General features: G+C 44.2%; 1 protein-coding gene across 1 annotated transcript in view; it reads right to left on the reverse strand.

The window, feature by feature from the left end:
* PCSK1 (proprotein convertase subtilisin/kexin type 1) overlaps positions 1–20,251 on the reverse strand; it is a 245,307-nt gene extending 225,056 nt beyond the window's left edge. The window contains exon 1 of the mRNA XM_086960929.1: positions 19,478–20,251. Within this exon, the coding sequence (XP_086817055.1) occupies positions 19,478–19,660 (183 nt within the window). The 5' untranslated portion in view covers positions 19,661–20,251. The remainder of the gene's footprint in view (positions 1–19,477) is intronic.
* Positions 20,252–20,778: the final 527 nt, after the last annotated feature.

Below are 20,778 nucleotides of genomic sequence, written 5' to 3' on the forward strand. Positions count from 1 at the left end.
CATCTTTAACTTTCTGCGTGAGTTTATGTCATTAAAAAAAAAGTATACAAACAGGGGCATTGTACCCGGGTAGTGACAACACCTATCTACAGCAGCAACCACATATGTTACCTCAGCAAGATTCACAGCAGCAGCCATATCTGCCACCACGATAGGAAAAACTGCAGGGACTAAAGCTGCAACTACTGAAATGAAAACATCTCTCAGCACAAAAGAGACAACATCAACAACTGTTTTCACAACAGCACACCAGGGACTGCTGCAGCAACACCCATGCCCATAAATAAGTAACCAAAGCTTTTTTAACAGGAGGGAGGACAGCAAGGACCAAAAGAGCAAGCATCAGCATGGCAGGAACAGCAATAGGAACAACAGTTGTCAGTAAGATTAGGACAACGGAAGTGACCAAAGCAATAGCTACAACAGGAACATCAGTAACAACAGCTGCCAAAATAACAATCACAAGCATGGATGCCACCATAGCAGCCACCACACCTGACACAAACTCAGCTACAGCATTCATTACAACTGCCCCCAAACCAGCAGCAACAATGACTGCAACAAAAGCAACATCAACTGCAATGACTACAGTATCTATAGCTGTGACACAGCTGTAACCATAGCAACCACAGCAGATACTAGAACCGTTCCTACACCTACTGCCAAGTCAGGAAACAACAGGAACAGAAGGAGTAACCGCAGCTTCAGCAGGAACAATATCAACCATGTGCTTCCACCACAGCAGAAACAATAGCAGCTCAAATAACTCTTTCTCAGCAGATTCCACAGCTGCAATAACAGGTATCAAAACAGAAGTCACAACAGTTGTAGCCACAATCAATACTAATGCAGCAAGAGCTTCAACAGACATTGAAATCACTGCACCCACAGCAGGAGTGAGAAAGCTTTCACCACAGCTTTAATCAAAATAGGGTCCATGGCAGTTACTACAGCTACGACCACAAAAGACGCAATGGCAGTGACTGCAACCGCAGAAAAGACCACAATGTCCCCACAAATTGTACAACAACAGTCACAACACCTGGGGCAGCACCGAAGCCATGGCAGTAAGCATGCCATGCACCACAAGAGAAACAACATCTCCCAACACAGCTGTGTTCACAGAAGCAACAACAGCTTTCAAAACAGCAATAATCACGGGTGTTGGTACAGCAGAGACCATAGAAAGGATGACGACAGTCTACAAAGCTGCAATCCAGGACAATGAACACCAACAACAGCTGCCAGTAAGGCAGGGAAAGCACTAACAGGCACATGCATCAATGTCGGCTTCTGCGATTCCTTAATTGCAATTATTAAGGAATCGCAATTAAGGAATTGCAAAAGCCTATACATGTAGGAATCGCTATAAAATAAGGGATTCCCAAACATTCTTTAATTGCGACTTGCAAATTGCTAGTCGCAATTAATGAATGGGAGATTGCATGCGCAATTTGCGAGTACCAATAGGTACTCGCAAATTGCGCATGCAATTTCAGGCGTACAGGGGTGTCAAAAGGACACCCTGTTGCACCCCTGAAATTGATCTGTGCACGCATGTTACGCACACACATGCCCCAAGGGCATGTGTATGTGTAACCTACACTTTTGAAAAATGCACTTTAGTGCATAACTTTTTGCAAATTACCATCAAGTACAAATTGATGGTAATTTGCACCCCATGTTAGCAAAATCGCAATTTGTGATTCCATCATGCATTGCATTTAAGGAATCACAATTTCCAATTCCTTAAATGCAATTGCAATTTAAGAAATCTCAATAATTTGCGATTTCTTAAATTGCAAGAGTCTGACAGGTTGATGCATCGCAGAAGCCCTTTTTGCTGGTGCAAACTGAAGATTTTTGCGAATCGCACTGTTTGCACTTAGGGCACCTCACTGAAAAAAAACTGAACAAACATTGTCGGAACCTATGGGTGGCTTTAATGTGATATGGCAGGTAAACACAGTCATGCAAAATTAAGTACAGAATATGTGACTCTCATCCCTGTGCAACCAATCTATTTTTTAGCCTTCTTGTTGGAAGACAATTAGTCAGAGTGCCTGCGACTAGCCATGCCAGTACAAAGAAAGAAAGCCTGTCCGTAGATAGAAAAACATAGAACAGAAGTAATACCTGTCTGGGTTGGAAGAGGTTGAAGATGGGCAACTGGAGACTGGGGCTAAGAAAAAGTGAACTGCAATGCAATCTGAGTCAAAGTACCAATCAGGAATGCTTGCCTAGTCAGCATAATAAGGTGGGTTCTTTCAGGTGACCTCATGTAGTGACAGTGAGAAACAATCTGTGTCTCATAACTTGCTATGTTATAAATCTCCCCATTCTCTCTGTTCCCACCAAAATGGGTGTTTTTGCTTCTTTGTGGGTTTTTTTTGTCTTCACTCTTCGTGTTTCCTATCTGTAGATCTTGTGACACTCTCTCTATTTTGCTAAGGCGTCTGCTGAGTCTACTTTGCTGAACAGGCGGCCCTCTCCTGTGCTTTCGGACTCAGAGAGGGACTCCTGTTAATGTCTTGGTTTTGCCAACTGCCCATTATCCAGAGCATAGGGTACGTCTGTTCACGCTTTGTGATCAGTGCTGTGACTGCTTTGATCAACCAGATACCTAAGTATTCTGTTTCCTCAAAACTTCAACACAAGATTTCTACCGTGAGCTATTATATCAATACCTAAGAACTACCTTTCATTTTCAATCTAGTAGATGAAGTGCCACAACCATGTTTTGTCTTCTTTCTCTTTCAATTTCCTTACCTATTTTATGCTTGACGAGGATCTGGTAATGAGGCTCTAGCTACGTTTTCCCTTGCCTACCCTCGCAGCTTCACAAGGACGAAATTGGGGAAATATCATCAGCACTGTCTCATGTTTTTCTGACAGATCTGTGTCTCTTCGCAGTTTACTATTCATTGTACTTGTGTCGCTATGCCGCAGAGTACACAGTGACTTGGCAAAAGTAGTCTATGTGCATTTGTGAATTTTTGTGTTAGCATGCATAAACACCTTAAAGCCTACCCTGTTGGCTTTGCCAGTGATTTTTTCATTTCATTATAAACTCTTTTGAGAAATTACAATCTTATTGTATTAGGAATATTTGACATTGTTTTATTATATGTATTCATTTCTAGATTGCCTATTTTCAGTCCTGCAATACACGTTAAACGACTTTTAATAGAGAAAATACATCTCTGTGAGAAAATGCACCTTTTTGTGTGGTTACCCTCATTTTGTGCTCAATTGTATTGCAGATTTTAGACTCTACACACTGGAGCACTGATGTCCAGTGCCCAGTGTGTGTGTTCTGACCCCTAAAACATGTCAACATTGGCTAAACCCTGATTGACATACTTAATTTTCCTATAAATCTATAGTACGTGGTGCGGAAATACACAAATGGCATGAAAAGGTAAATGTCACCTGTGGGCTGCTGCACTTATTGTGCCATCCACTGGTATGACAAGGAAAACATGTCTTCAAGTTTACCATTGTAGCCTGACTGCTGCAGTTTATTCCTGCATTCCAACCTGTCAAAATAACCTTTTTGTCAAGGGAAAACACTCCCTTTTGAATATTAATAAGTCATCCCTGTGTGTGCCTTGTAACTCACAAGGTAGGGTAACTAGTATTTAAAAATAGAGCATATAGAAATTTAATGAAACCATGTCCCTTCAGCGACAATGTCCGAAAAGCTATTCGTATCTTTGGATGGCCCTGGTTGTGCTATGGGAAAACTTGAGTAAAGATTAAAATATTAATTTTGTATCTTGGGTGAGGGCACTTTAGGAAAAATAATTAAACCTTTCTTTTTAATGTTTATTAATTGTAGGGGTGTGCAAAATTCACAAAAATGCGTTTGCATAATTACATGAAATTTCAGCAAAATTTAGGATACATGAGTGAAATGCCAATACGTTACTTTGTGCTATGTTTTAGTGCAAAATGGGTCAATTTTGAACAAGGACGCAATCAAACAAAAGCAACACAGAAAACAGATGCTCGCGCTTTGTTGTTCCTGTGCATTTGGGGTCAACTATTATCATGAATGGGGCGTTCATCATAAAATTATACAGTGAAAGACAAATAATATTGCTGCAAAGCAGCAATATAAATTTCACCTAGGCCTAATTAAAGACCCAATTCAATTGCCAAATTGGATTTTAATAATTATTTCGGAAAATTAACTGTTAGAAAGTTACTTTTTCTCTGTCTCAAGTTCTTGAAAGCTATTTTACATTCGCTATCCAGAAGCAGTACATCATGTGCTTCACACTAATGAGTCTAAATAGGTTCAGAAAAGAAGACAGTGAAGGCAAAATGATTGGGAAGGACCTGGCAGAAAGGGCCAAGTCCAAAAATGACTAACAGCTTTCACACTAATGAGGAGTGAAAACTGTTCCCAGTGCAGGGAGAATGGTCACCTGTGGGGAGGTGTTTTCTTCTGTTGGCAGAAAGACTAGTGGGGTGGGCCCAGGAACTTAATTAACTTTATAGGAGTCTGTCTTGTCCCAAGCAAATGTTACGTGATGCCTGGAAAGGCCCAGCCTTTGTTCCCATAGTCAGACTGGCACTAAACCCAGTGGGAGCAAAATTACCCAAGAACTGTTTTTTTGGTGATTACAGAAGAGGGGACTGTTAATTACCCTGACCACACCTCTGGGTGAACACACAGGCTCTGCACAAGGGGAAAAGGGTTTCTCCATTTTGTATTTTGGTAATAAGGTGCCACGTGGAACTGTTTGCAATAGGGTAAAAAGGAACTGCTGCAGAAGAGGGGATGATTGCCCCTAAAAACATTTAGCTTATTTGTTAGAGAAGAGCTGGGTGTCACCACCCATTAGCTGGTGCCAAGCATAAATGTGGCACCCCAAGGCACCACCTCAGAATACTTGCAGGACCAGGAAGAAAATAAGAAGGACTGCACCTGCTATTTGAGACCTGTGAAGAGATCGGAAGGGCTGAATCTGCTTCCACTATTAACCAGGAGAAACAAATGACTCAGAGGGTCAATCGTCTACCACCTCCTGTGGTGCAAGCTGCAAGAGGCCAATTTACTGATGTGCCCTGCTGACCAGCATCAGCTGGACCTAGACTGGACTCTGATCTTGGGCTATTCCTGATACCATGAGCATCTCTATCTACCTTCCATGAGGTCCTGGGGCTCCTTGGACACCAGAGGAAAGTTTTTGAACTTTGGAAAAAGTTTTCGCCAGAACTACATAGTCTCAGGGGAAAGTACCCAACAGGTAGTTCCACTGAATCAGATTGGATTTCAGGTTCATCCCACTCAAGGCACCTGCTCCTCAGAAAAAAATGCTTAATTTCCATTCCAATTTGGGACTTAGAAACTTTTCAGAAAGAAATCACCAGATCTCCAGAGTGTCAGCAGGATCAGCTTCCTTCTGGTGTCTGCCCTTTAGTTCCATGGTGGCAGCCACAATTTCAGCAGCCACAAGAGAGAGAAGAATGTTTCCTCTCAAAAGAGATAATGTCCTATTCTGAGTTGGAACTTCAAAGTAGTGCCTCTGTTTTACTTTAGAAAAAGTGTCAAAATCCTTTTCTGAAGTGGGACTTGGAAACTTTTTTTAACTTTCAGACTTAAATCGGGAACAATTCACTTGGTATAGCTGACCTAGGCGACATCGCAGTTGGCCTTAAATTGCACCTTGGTCCTGGTCTACTGTGAGCATTGGCAATTTACCTTTTCTAGGTACTTTTGCCACTTAAATCTTTAAAAATTCATATCTCTGGTTAACTTCTTGGATTTTTGTCATTTGGTGTCATTTGGCTTATTAAATGTTTCTCTATTTTTATAAATTGGAATGACATTTTTTATTGTAATGTGTAAATAACTTTTAACTGTTTTGGTACTTCTAAATACTTTGCACATTTTCTCTAAGTTCAGTCTTTCTGTTCTGTGCCTTAGCTACCAGGGGTTGAGCTCAGGATTGAATTATTGAAACCTTTGATTTGACCTAACAGGTCAGTGACTGTATTTATAGGACAGTCACCCAGCCCAACTAATATTTCAAGGTCTTACAATTCCCATTCATTGCTTCCTGTTTTGCAAAGATGTTGAGGACTATTCCTTATTAATTAATACTCCTATTTCGTGATAAAACAGAAATAGATTTACCATTAACTTAGTGAACTGTTACTAAGGTAGCATTGCTGCTTTTGTTGTTGCACATCAACAAGAAATTAACTGAAATATAATACATGTTGACATTATTTTTGTATTCTTTTACTGAGTCCTTGAAGTATGCTTTAGCCATTTGACTCCTTGCTAAAAGTGTTGTCGGCTGAAATGGTTGGAAACCAACCATTTTAATAATATCACCCCAGTTAACAAACCTATTCCAATGTTAAATGTGTTTGTTGTAAGCAGGGAAATCTACATGTACACTACTAGGTATCCAGTGCAGTTTTTCATATACACTTCGCAAATGTTAAATATATTTGTACACAAGTGCAATCAGAAATTATATGCAACAGTGCATTAATATTGCTTAAAAACTATAATCATTCATTTCTGTTAGATACATGCTTAAATCATCGCAGGCAACATGTATTTTGTCCATACTTGGGACTTTTTCACGGCAGATGTGTATATTTTTTAGAAAGAAAGACAGTGTGTCTGTAAATGTCAATTGGTGGAGACATTTTGCAGGGTGAAACTAAATTGATGCTGCATCACCCATATTTGTAAAATATGTTTTAGAATGATTATCCAATTCAGGCATTCTTAAGTGTAACTAAAGATGAAATATTGAGGTACAAGATAAGGGTCTATGTTGCGACCCAAGAAAGGCAGAAACCTGAGCACCAGAGGTTCCGACTGCATAATGAAGTACGGCCTTAACTACATTTTCGATGCACATATAACTGAGAAGGAAAAACATTTAACAATATTTGCTACTTGGAGAGGGCAAGTCAAAAAGTACATTTAATACAACTTAGAGAATTTCTAAACAAAAGAATTGAATCAGCAGAGAGCTCGACTATGGAGCTCTTCTCTATATACAAGGAGCTCACATCACTTGATAGGACTCTAGCACCGGATGTCTATTCTAAAGAGATCTGTGAAGCGATAGCGGACTTCTTTGAAACCATATATAAATCCTTTCCGATGGGAGCGGAGATGCTGCCCATAGAACAAATCAGAGAAGGGAGACTGCGGGGTAGTAACTGCCTTAACCAGTTCGTAGTCCCTGACAATCCTGAGCTGATGACGATAGTTCGCAGAAGAATCTGGTAGAACTTCTCATAAATCGCATAAGTCATCTGGCAAAGCTGTCCTTCCAAAGGAGTTATGTGCCACAGGACTGGAAAACAGCGCAGGTCATTCCGAATAAAAAGAAAGCTAATCTTAGTCTGGCCTAGTTGGACAATTTTCGCCCCATTTCGCTTTTACCTTTCTGCGCTAAAGTGGTGGAGAAAATTGTGAATGCACATATGGTGAAATATATGGAAGAGTGCCAACTCCTTCATCCTTCACAGTCAGGTTTCAGGGATAACCACTCCACGGAATCGGCCCTGCTTTTCTCCATGGAACTGTTGCGCGGGAGAGTAGATGATGGGCAGATGGCCGCGCTGCTGCTATTAGATCTTAGCGTGGCATTCGACACCGTCTCACACCCCCTTCTGCTCTCTCGCCTTAGGGAAGCAGGGGTTGGAGGATCGGCACATGAGTGGCTATGCTCGTTTCTCGCAGACAGCAGATTTCAAGTCCACTGTCCCCCCTTTAAATTGGAAGTTCGTTCTTTAAGGCAAGGGGTCCCGCAGGGCTCTTTATTGAGTCCCACACTATTCAATCTGTATATGGAACCCCTTGCTAAGATAGTGGAAGCCTAAGGGGGGGAGATAGTGTCCTACGCTGATGATACGCAATTGGTGGTGACACTATCCCAGCCCCCAGAAGAGGCTGCAGCAAATTTCTCAGCCTGTCTAGGAGAACTGGCAGGCTGGATGAAAAATAACTGACTGCGCCTCAATGCGAGTAAAACGGAGCTCCTAGTGATGGGGAAAGCACCCTCCATTTGGTCCTCTGCATGGTGGCCACCAGAACTGGGGCCCACCCCTAACCCCTCGGAGCAGATGAAAAACCTGGGGGTTAGATTGGATGTCAACCTGTCCTTCGAACACCACACTAGAGGGGTGGCTGGCAAATGCTATGGAATCCTAAAAAGCCTGCGCAAAACCCTAGATTTACTCCCTGTAACTAGCAGGAAAACGTTGATTCACACTTTAGTTGCCCCGCACTTAGATTACGGGAATTCATTGTATATTGGCCTAAGCAAAAAAGGACTGCACTGACTGCAATGTGTGCAGAACGCGGCTGCCAGGCTGGCATTGAGTCTCTCCAGGAAGTCTTCGGGGAGCCGTGCTCTAGCCACGCTGCACTGGCTCCCTATCCAAGAGCGTATTGTCTTCAAAACGATGTGCATGGCTCAGCGCATCGCTCAGGGTAAGGGTCCCATCTACCTCTAAAAATTGTTGCCCATACACCGGCCCAATCGGCTTTTGAGATCCCTAGGGAGTATGCTCTTCCAGGTACCCCATATCTACCGTGCACGGATGGGCGGCCGATCCTTCAGATATCTGGCCAGTAAACAATGGAATGCTCTACGGAATGAGCTCCGCATGGAACCATCGGAGTTGAGGTTCCGACAGAAATTGAAAACGTACCTTTTCCCGAAGCAGGGTTAGGTCCTCTTTCTGCCTTTATTTTACCTGATTGTTGACAAGCTGCCTGGTCCGTTCTTCACAGCGCGGGGACACACTGTTTCTAGTGTAACCAGGCGCTTTATAAATTTGTTATTATTATTTGTGTTTTTTCCAATTTTTAGGTCGACAATGTGATTTTGGTGAAGTAATGTTTAAATGACTGTCATAGATAGCCAATAACTTGAAAAACAGAATTCAAATCTGGTTATTTACTGCTATTAGCTAGCAACAGCGGATAACAAAAAGTTGTTTTGTAGTGTGAGCATTTTATAAGGCGAAATGCTTGTCTCTTCTGTGATCCCCAGTCTTGCCTGGGTTTCCTGGGCACTGACTCTCTGCTCAGTGGGGATCAGATTTGGTCACAAAGGAAGGAGAAAACACAAATGGTGGTGTGGGTAGATGGTAAGAGGTCAGGTATTTTTTTATATTTGGGATGTGATGGTGCGGTGCTTCTCTGAAGAGGGGTTGAGCTGGGTGGGATGTAAATTTTTTTATTTGAAGGAAGACGCAATGGTAAATTTGTAGGGTGGTGGAATTGGGTGTGGGTGTAATGGACAGCAAGCCGGCAGTGAAACGAGATTTAATGGTGGAATCCGTATCGCGCATTGCGGGACATCTATATATCACAGAGTTGCTATTAAGCGCTAATAAATGTGAAGCTAGTCCCTTTCAGCATAACGTCCGTGTATTAGCACCGATCTATTGACGGTGGGCACAGCGGGATTTTTTGGGATCGAGAAATACCTAAATAGGGGATTATACTTTGACAGAAAGCTAAACCTTGTAAGGGACTCTTTTACGTAGAGGCTCCAATGAATCTTATAATGGAGTAACCCTCAGCAGATTCCTGTTAAGATACTGCAACAATCAAGATCCCTGATCAATTGGATCCCCATTGAGGGAGTGGTTAACAAAGTGCTGTGCTGTGGGCAAATAGTGTTGTACTAAGGATTGAAGCTGACATTAACTCCTTCACTGCGGCGGCTATTCCGCTGCAGTGCTAAGGGGGTGGGGGACCGTGCGGCGGTCCCGTGCTCGTGATGGAACCGCTCCGTCACGGCACGCGGGTGAGCTGTGCTTGTGACGGAATGGTTCCGTCATGGCCCCGCCCGTGCCAGAGAACGTTAGCGCAGGCGCGGAATTCGCGCCGCGCAGGCTCGGCGCGGGGGCCGTGACGGAACCGTTCCGTCACCAGCACAGCCCACCCGAGGCTCGTGATGGAACGGTTCCATCACGAGCATGGGAAGGGTTAATTAAGAGAGAATTATATTTTGATGTCTTGATAAAGATGGAACTAAAGTAGTAACTCCATCGAAACGCGTCGACGCAGTCCTCACACAATCCATATCAGTGGCTGGATCCATAGATACCTAAGTCAGGCCAGTTCGGGACCCAGCTAAAATATTGTGTAAATGGATATGTACTTGTAAATGACAAAGGATATTGTCTGTTGTAGATTTTTTCTCTCTTCTTTTATGGTTGTGTTGTATTGCATTTTGTAGTGCTCTCACTAAAATTATCTTTCAATTCATTATTGTGACATCTTGTATGTAACAAAAAAATCTTTTTAATTGAGTCACTTTTAATCGTAATTTTTATTGTGAAATTTGTGGGTTTTGCAATATGAATTTTAATAAATATTTTTTGATAACATTTAAATCTTTTTAGTTTTTTCATGTACTTTGTTGATTTGCCCATTACATGGGTTGTATATTAGGAAATTTCACTGTGGGCATTTATCAATAGGAGACTTTTTTTCTACATGTTTACATAGCGACCAGGGAAAATTCATTTTTAACTTGGTAGAAGTATCCCAATCCCTTGGTGAGCTACAAGGGACCCTCTCATTTCTATAAAGGTGGGTGCAAAGACACCAGATATATATGTTTTTAATACATTGGAGGTACGTGTGGGGGTATTCCTCAAAAGGGAGAATAGCAGGATGCCAGTCATGTTTTTTATTTGGGTGTGGGTGGGGAGGTCAGGGCTCAGCAGCAGGGCATTCCTTCCAATGTACTATCCACGGGTCCAGTTGTGTAGTGAAGAGACGGTCTTTGGGTCTAATATTTATACCTGGTGTCAGCTTCGAAGCAGGAGAAACTTCTAGACTTTATCCACATCTGGTTCTTGAATTTCCTTCCTTCCCCTGCCCTGGTTACAGGAAGTCTGGAGTCAAAAAAGGCATGTTTTAAGTTCTTTGGGAGTGTGCTGAGGCAGCTCCTTTGAAGTGCAAGTATGGCAAGTGACAGCTCCACCCCTCTCATCGAGTTAGGATGGCCCATCCTGCCAACACCCAGTCCCCCTACTCAATACTGTATGGAGGGAATACAGAAAGGCAAACTGCCAACTACACCTAGTGATGTGGCCCAGGAAACAGGATGCAGGCACTAAATGTTTAGAACAAGAATATGCTAACTTTGTAAACGTGGTTTTTCAGAATTGTGACTTAGAATCTGCCTTTACTATGAAAGGGTGATTTAAATTACAATTAAATGGGGGCTAAACATGACCTTTCTACCTGTTCCAAAGTAAAAGTTGTCTCTTATTAAGTGTAATAAGATATACTAATGTTATCCTATGGGAGAGGCAGGCCTTGCAGTGAAGAAAACCTTTTTTAATACAATGCACCCTGCCCTGTGGTCTGTTTAGAGCCAACTCTATGGGTGACATATGTATTAAAAAGGAAGGTTTGAGCCTGGCAAAAGGTTTATTTGGCAGATCGAAATGGCAGTTTAAAACTACACACACACGCTGCAATAAAAGACCTGAAACATGTTCAAAAGGCTAAACAAATGGTTGGCACAATCAGTGCTACAGGCCCACTGGCAGCATTTTATTTACATGCCCGGTGTACATATAGTACAAACTTACTGATGAGGTTTAAGTAAATTAAATGTGCTACTTAGGTGTCAGCCATTCTTAGCATGTTTAAAGGAGAGAGCCCAAGAAGTTTAACACTAGTGAGCAGTGGTAAGGTGCTCAGAGTCCTAAAAGCCAACAAAAATAGGTTCAGAAAAGAAGACAGTGAAGGCAAAATGACTGGGAAGGACATGGCAGAAAGGGCCAAGTCCAAAAATGAGTAACAGCTTTCAAAAGTGACAGACAGGAGAACAAGGTGGGTTGAAGGGACATGAGATAGCAGCAATATGTGTTTTCAAAGAACAGTACCCGTCATGGATAAGAAAAATGATGAAATAATAGACATGTTATTGGTCAAATACTGACACATGATGGCAGCAGCCTAGGCTTTTTATTTGGCTGGGCATTTCCCTGGTGGGCTGAAGCCCTTTGTGGTCCGTTTTGAAAGACCGCGACCACTCCTGATGCCTCTGTCACTTTCCCCTGGTCCCAAGGTTAATTGCAGCTGGCATGGGGAGGCTTCAAGAGAGAAATTATGTTATGGAGAGATAGAAAGAAAGTGATCAGAGGAAGAGAGAGAAATGAGAGATGAAAGAATGGGTGTACAGAAAGAGAGAGAGTGAAGAGACAAAGGGGGCAGTGCTTTTATAAGCAGTTTTGCCAGGGCTACTTTTTATTTTCCATTGTGGCCCTGCAGCAGCCACAACAGTATGCATGGGTAAAGGATATGTCCGCACACAGAAGAATTGCAAGAGGTCAGAATGTAATGAGCAACACAATGCACGGCATACATCACGCATTTATTGAGTTAAAGCATGTATACAATATTTTGTACAGTAATGGCTTGTTTTAAACTCAGTGGCCTGGCACTCAAGGATAGAATTGGGAAGTGACACAGAATACATTGGGGGAATGCCCATTCAGTGCCATCTCTACTCTACCATTCGCCTTGGTAGGTTACAAGACGTAGATCATGCATATGCCCAATTTCTCTGGTGTATCTTCTGCTAAGATACTAAAAAAAAAATACCCACCACTGGTGTCTACAATACAGCCTACATCATCAGGTGTCAGGAAGAACGAAGTGTCCAATGCATATTTCCGTCTGTTGTGGCACTCAAGGTATTGTGGTGGCAAAATGCAGGACTCTAACGTGTCCCTTCAATCATGCCTCTCACTGGATTGTTAAGAACAGATGCTACTTGTACGTCCCCATTTCTTCCATTAGCAAAATGTTAGACCTCAAACTAGGGGTTCCTCCTCTGCACTACCAGGACCATAATGCATTGCTAGGGGTGTGAGGAGTGTCCTGTCCCATACTGCCTTGCAATAGGTCATCTGATTCTGATGGGAGGTTCTTAAGCCTCCAGGGAGAACATGGCGGCGCTTGGCTTTGCTTCCCTTCTTTCATCTGCCCTGCTGGATTCCTCATTCCCTCGTGTCAAGCTCCTTTCACCCCTTTGGATCTCAAGCCGGTTTATCGCCATGTTCCTTGTTCCTAGTTTCCGATAGGAAGCGCCATCGCTTCAATTCCTACTGCGGTGATTCCCGTGATGACCCGCCTTGTCCCGCCCGCTCCCTGATAACAACCAAACTTCCTTTAGCACCCTTCACATTTCTTCAGCGCTTTTGCTTTGTTTAGAAATTGTAGTGACTAACTGCGAGTGATTCGCTTCTAGCACTATCACTGCGGTATTTGTATTATCGCGTCCCCGTGAATATTGTTGTAACGGGCAGACGCGCTTTTCTTTTTCCTGTTTGAATGAACTTTATTTTACAATTGTCAAACAGACAGCGTATCAGAGACGCTGCTACGCCTGGATGTCGGAGACGCCCCAGCGTGTTCATTTGGATTCTCTGCTCAGCGCTGTCGCGTTTCCACAGCCTGCATATCCTTGGATAAGGGATATTGTTCCTTTGGATTGATAACGAGTCTTCTTTAGTGCAGGAGAGTTGCTGGACTTTATTCATCTTCTGCCAGAGGCGCAACTAGAGCCAAATTTTTTGGGGGGGGCTAAGAAAAAATTTCGGGGGGGGGCTGAACCTTTAATCAATAGGCAGAGTGGAGCTGCAGGGGCTCTTAAATAGGGTGAAACAACTGCAAGGCCTAATTAACATTTAAATGGTCTTTAAAAGACCTGTGAAACGTTCGGGTGCGGCTCTGTGTGTGCCCGGGATCTGTCTCATCTCGGGCTGCCACACACGAGGGGGGGGGGGCTGAAGCCCGGTGACTCCAATGGGTGTTGCGCGCCTGCCTTCTGCTAATATTGTGCATATTCGTTAACGCTGCCTCCTTCTTGTGTTTACACTTCCTATTGGGCGGTGCAGTAAAGCTGGAACTTCACAAGTCGCAGGTGAAAACAACCAGGAACCTTATGTTTGTTTTTGAGACCAAGAAGTTATTTTGAAGGAATTCGTCATCCACTATATATAACAACTTTGTTTCTGTTATGTTCTCTCCCCCACTACAGCTTTTATCCACATTGCCTACCTGATCATCTCCTTCAGCTGACTGACTGTTGTTGGTCTCTTCATTTTCTGGAGTTTTCTTTCCTCCCTGTTGTGTTCCTTGTGACACAGTGAGGGAAACACCTTTGAGAAAAGTTGAGGCATTTGGCTTCGCTCCTGGGGGCTATTGGATTACTGCCTGGACATCCTGTGAGCCGACACAGCATGCTGGAGGCAAAGGTCAAACTTGTCCACAATGCTTCCATGTCATACCTATATTGTTAGACTCATTTATTAGGTGTCAGCGAGGAGCTTCTTCTAGGTTTCACTCAATGGAGCTACAGAGAGCTCAGAGGACAAGGCAAGGCCACACACCTGTGACTTTTCTCATCTTGAGATCTCTGCAAGAGAAGTGTTTGATTGGTAGAATAGGGAGGTTTAGGGGCACACCTTGTCATATTCGCCTCAGTGGCAATTTGGCAAAAGCGGTCACATAGACAAACCAGCCTTGGCTTTGCCAATGTTTGTTAGCCATAATGGACAGAAGGGTGCTTAAAAGCAACAAGGGCAACAGATGGTGAGAGGGATTTAAAGCAACACACAGAATGGGGGGTTGGGGAGGTTAAAATAACACCAGGAACAACGGGAGAGGGAGGAGATTAAAAGTAACCAAGAAAATGGAGGATGAAAGGGGGTTAAACGCAGCATGGACGACAACGGGGAGTGAGGCATGCAACATGGACACTGGTGGGTGAAAGGGAAGAAGCACCACAGACACAAGGTGTGGGGGAGACAAGAAACAACAGGACATGAAGAAGAATGAAAAATAAAAATATTTCCTCAATCACAGCGCAAGCAGTGGAAGGACACTAATCAAGATGAAGCAATCAATACTTGGTCCATGCACCGCACGAAAGAAGAAGAAGCGAAGCCAGTGCATGACCAATTAGGAGGCAGCAAACAGGAGTGACAATGAAGCCAATGACTGCTAAGCAGCGGGAGGGCTCTAAGTCCTTATTGTATCAAAAATATCTAGCAAGCAACAGTGCATGGGCGCTATCTTAGAAGAGACGTTAAAATAACCCAACCCTCTCCAGCCAATACTTGTTTCATGATATCTAGTTGTGGGCTGAAACCTTTTGCCACACCATTCACTGGATGACCCCTTCAATGTTCTCCTGGTGTGAGAGACTTGAAGTGGCCCTGAGATGAATCACCAGCTGTGTGTATGAGGAATGCCAAGCAGTGGTGTCCTCAGCACGTGGCAGAGAGTCCACACACTACTACAAAGTGCAGGCATTAGCAGGAATTTATCGCATTATGTCTCGGTTTTTAGTTGCAGCAACATTAATCCCTAAATCCATGAATTTTAACCACAAAAAAAATGCAATCCTTCACGTGACATTGTGGATCATTATTCTAAGCCCTGACTCACGTATTGCACGGAACATATTGGTGTACTTCACTACATTCATGGTTTCAATTGGAAAAACAATTATAGTCAGTAAACAGCTATGTTTGATGTAAAATTGATCAGGAGCCTATTGCTAGCAAAGTACAACATAGAATACATAAAATGCATTGAAACGTTTTTAGTTAACGAAGTGCTATTGATAATCCTGGTTAGAAAGGGCGTGCATTAAATTAACATTCACTAAAACACTGTACTCTGAGTGACACTAAAGTTAAAAGTAAGCTTGCAACATGTGAAAATGAAAGTGCTTAAGCCTATAACATGTGTGATGTATGTGGTATCATTCGTGCTGCCAGGATCGTACCACAGGGTGGCTCAGTAATAAAAAGGCTCGCCACTGACACCTGCAGTGGTGTGCAAGTCACTCGTTGAAATGTTCACAAAGATTATTCATTCTTGTTTTTTACTGAGACCAGTTAACTAGGAATCGTTAAGCTGGTATTAGTAACCACAATACTCACAAATGACATGAAACACTTGATAAACGTTGTTATTGCTATTATTGGGTCTGCATGGAACCTTTAATTCTGCATTTTGCAGGTTTTGTGAGATGAGATCGAAGTCTTAATGCCAATTCATCCGAAATTGTCATCGGTTCACCCTGATGCTCTGGCCACGTGGCACCTAATTATGTTGTCATGTTCGAGCTAAATATTCATGAATCGATATGTCCGCGATATCACACCATGGCTATATGTCATTTGCTAATATTGTCTTTGTTGTTAATATGTCATTCTTTTTTTTTTTGCTTTGGATAATTACCGGTATGTGATGAATGCTGGCGAATAAGCAGTATTTTAGGATTTTTGCTGGTGATTTTAAACAGACCCTTTAAAAAAAAGTTTTTCTTAAAGGCCTAGCTTAGTTATATTAATAATGTCTAATGCGTTCATTCTATTGGGACTTCTGCCTTTAATACTGTGTGGGGTTTGAAAAACAACCCATGTGTTAGCAGCACAGACACATACACTACTGGCTTCTACTTTCAACGTGCATCGAGACTCAGCCGTCTGGGGGGGAGGGGGGGGGGTGTCCCTGGAGTGGAGGATTCTCTGAAGGAAGATTACTGTCCCCACCAGCTTTCAAACGCCCGAGTCTTTTGTGCTTCAGGCTGTGCGCTCTCACTCACACCGCCTTATGTGAACTTCAGTCACTAGCAGCCAGCTTCCTTTCTGTTATTCTGATATATATTTCTATTGATTTCCCTATTTTGTCTCTTTAATTACCATTTAAATGAGACGTTGATTGGGACCTCAGGGCGTTTTGGAGGTCTTAGGCTGGTTGGTTAGTTTTGCAGATACTGCTCCGGGCGCTCATGCACTGGACTGCCCACAGCTAAAGGAAGATGGTGGCATGGAACCAGAGAAGGCAAGAGCACCGCCTATTAATCGGTCATTGTTTACATTGACTACACTTCCATATGCCAGACCATGTGGCAGGGCTTTGTTAGACTGGTCTTGGTTATGCTGGGCTCCAATTCAAAAAGCCTTGGGTGTTTGGCGGGCCCTTACTGTCTCCCTGTTTGTCTCAGTGTGGTCGGATCGTTTTCCAAATCATGACATCCACCCTTTAATGAATGATTGAATATTATCTGGAGCCAGGGATCGGCTCCAACCTCGAGGGGCCTGTAACGTGTGCAATGCATGTCATCGTTATTAACAATTACAAGAATATTAAAGAAAAGGTATTCGATGAGTATAAACGGGGTTCTAAGAAAACAACATGTTTGCACATATAATGCGGAGGAAAGAAAACTGCATTGTCCTATTACTTCAACTTCACAGGGCAAAGGCTGAGGCAGGCACTGACGCACATCGGCGACTCCCCTGCTCCTTGCGAACGTCAGAGCCCTGCAAGGCCCCAGGGGCCTTATTTATGAAGGACTTGCGCCGCCGGTGCGTCACTTTTAACATGGGAAAAAGTGACGCACCGGTGGCGCAAGGCCTTCATAAATAAGGCCCCAGGGGCGCAGGCACTTCCGGTGGTTCCCAGCCTTGATTGGTTCTTTTTGGCCGCACCACCTGCTGGCGAAGTTTGAACAAGTTCCAAGGGTTCACAGAGTGCAAACTGACGTGGGGAGGGAGTATTTGGAATAGCACCTGTTTCTATGGACCGAGATAATAAATGCCTCTCAAATACAGATTTTCTAAGCATATCTAAAAGGAATTAACTCATCAGAGGTATGTTCATGGGAGAAACGATCCTGAAGCAGAATATCTTGGAGGCAAGCTTACTCGACCTCTCCTCTTCTCCTCCCATTCCATTTACACTCCATCTGCGCTTCTTCCTGGCACCAATTGAGCAAGAAATGTCTTAGTCACACTTTCACTTCTGGGATGTGTCCCAATGCTATTTATTTTACTAACAGCCTTATAGGCGTACGAGCCCAATGCCCTTCGTTTGCAGAGTGGTTCTGCTCACCAGGCCGAGGTACCCCATAGCCCCCCTGCCCTCAGTGGTGGTCTCTGTTCACCTGTGTACCCTCCCAGCACAGAAAGGGCGCGCAGTAACGCTGCTGTCTTCACTGAAGATCAATGACACATTTGCAGGCTCCAGTGACGTGATTCTCTTTCCGAGAAATGAGACGCTTGGTGTAAACGCACAAGCTGTTGTGTAGAGCAACGGAGTCGTGTCAGGATATCTAAAAATGATCATGAGTCACTAGAGGGAGAGAAAAACAATTTCCGCCATGCTGGGGCACTAATCAGATTAGGAAAATGAAAAACACACCCACTATCAGTTTGTAGCTGTTTCATGAAGAAATCCAGGCAAACTTCCAGGCCATGCGATAGCCGTGGGTTGCATATATATTACATATATTAATTATGAGCCTGTGTCTTGGGAACTGGCTAATATATGGGTTTTTTTTTAATTGAGTATGAATATTTGAGATACATGGCGCTCTTTTACCTCTACTGGGGTGCCTCAGAGATAAGATGTATTTACTAGATGTGCTGCTTGAATCAGATGTTCTAATGTTAACTGCACCTCTCGAATACATTTCGGGATCCCAGGTAAGTGACTTCCTGTGCCTCTCCTCGAGTTTTCAAACTTTGTCGTCACAGAGACCACTTAGCTTGCAGTGCTGACACATTACATTCTAATATCATAACGTAGCATGCAACCGTTAGACCCGTTTTTAAAGGCTGTGTTGTATTTTAACAGGTAGTAGAATATTGTCTTACTGCTGGTCAGACTGACGCACATATTCTGGCGGCGCCGGACACGCGCCGGCCGCACCTGTGTGCCAAGGCGGTGGGCGAGCCGTGGAACCCTTTGTGCTGCACTGTACCCGTTATCAGACACCATCTGCCATGTTGTAAGAGCGAACACAACATCCTGCTTCAGGCGCCGGAGGCAGCGGCAGAAGAGCAAACACACCCCGCTTCCCTGCCTCAGCCCTGGCGCCTGGCTCCGGGAAGCCCAGCCTGGACCCAGCCGCCGTGCTGCCTGCAGACAGGCGAGCACAAGGCACCAACACGGTATATTATGTGGGCATTGTCGGGGTCGGGAGATACAAAGATGGAAATCAGTGTGGGCTATACCACTGAAGGAAAAAAAACAAAGTCTGCTTATAGACTGATTAGCAGATGTGCTGAACAAAGACAGCATAAAAGCGTGTATTAATTCATCCAATAAAGCGGTTACTGCTTTATTGGATGGAAGGTGTAATATTAATACTGTTAACTCAGTGACCCAGATCATTCCCAGTGGAATGAAAGACTGAGTTGACTCGTATGGATTTCAACCTGTGACTTGTGCTTTGCCCGCAGGTCGAATCCTAACCTGTGGAGTTCATCTGCGGCTGTATAAATCATGTTTGCTGGAGATGAATTATGCTCAGAAGCCAGCTGCCAAGTTCAATTTTAAACACTCCGACGAGCTGATTTGCAACCCCCGGAGACGAGATGACGCGCATGCGGATAAAGTTAGAAGAGTGGTGAAAGTGCACTTTACCTGTCCCAGGAGGTCGTAGCCCAAATCCTGGGCGATTGCGCGCGCTACCTGTGGCCCCTCGGGGATCTCCGCTGCCCACTCGTTGACATACTGCTTGCTTGCCCTGGAGACGTGCGTGGAGCAGCAGCAGTAACAGAGCAGAGCCAGGGCCACCGAATGCAGCCTCCGGGACCCTCCTTCCATGGCAGGCTGCGCACTCGAGAAATGTACAGTGCCGGACGCGCAGCGGCTGCTCCTCTCCTCCTGGCCGCCGCTCCTTGTTGCTATGTGAACAGATACTGTAAGAGCACAGGCGCTGGTCCCCTCCTCCTCACAAACAGCTCCTCTTCGGACTGGACACCCCTGCAGGGCTGGATGCTAATGAACGCTTCCACGTCACATCGACGAAAGCCAGGGCCCACGTCACACCCACCTCTTGGATGGGCTTCGATCTCTCCGGTATTCCCAAGAGGGTGGATGCTAAAAAAAGCAGAAGGAGGCATCTACGTCGTATCACTATCCGCGGAGCCGACCCTACTCGTCGAGGAAGGAGTAATGCTTCCTGAAAAAACACATGCACGGCCTGCAGCCCTGCTGCTGGACCGCGAGCGGCTTTTAAGCAATAACTCACGCACATAAAGTGCATATTTGCACTAGGATGGCAAACAGTGCGCTTTGCATTTACCCAGGCTTCGTTCTCGTTTGCCTGCCGCGTGTCCCAGAAGTCTGAACCTTCCAGCAGCCTTTAACAAGCTCTTAGTGGCTCCTGGCAGTCGCGGGACATTCTCGGACTGGGTCCACATCCTGTTGTCAGCTGGAACATATTTAATCGTAAAAGGTAATCTGGACATTTGCTGATAGTCAAATTTACGAGCTCGACGGTCATATTTCGACTATAGCTCAGTTCCAGATACACGGTACTTTTCCAGCTCCTGTCCGCCTCAGGGGAAGGAATACATTAAGCAACCATCCTATGCATCGCATGGAAAGATACGAAGGTGTTGCATTGTGCACTTTGTCCCTTAAGGAGCGTCAACTATGGTGTTAATACGCAGCACGGCCGAAAATATCAGACTTCGTATAACACGGCTTGATATGTTTTTATTCGTTAAGAAGAAACAAGGAGATACAATGGCACCGACGTGTGCTCTTGGGTTCATGCAATGCCCGGCGCGTTTGGCTCTGATGCGAGAGTGATTTCTCCGGGATTAGTTCGGAACTCTGCATCCGGTTTCAGCACACTGATGCTGGACAGCGCCTTGTGGGCGAACCCTGAGGCTGCTGAGCAGAGAGGACTGAAGGACAGACATGGACAAACCGAG

Source organism: Lissotriton vulgaris, chromosome 3_1, assembly GCF_964263255.1.
Source record: "Lissotriton vulgaris chromosome 3_1, aLisVul1.2, whole genome shotgun sequence".
NCBI lineage: Eukaryota > Metazoa > Chordata > Amphibia > Caudata > Salamandridae > Lissotriton > Lissotriton vulgaris.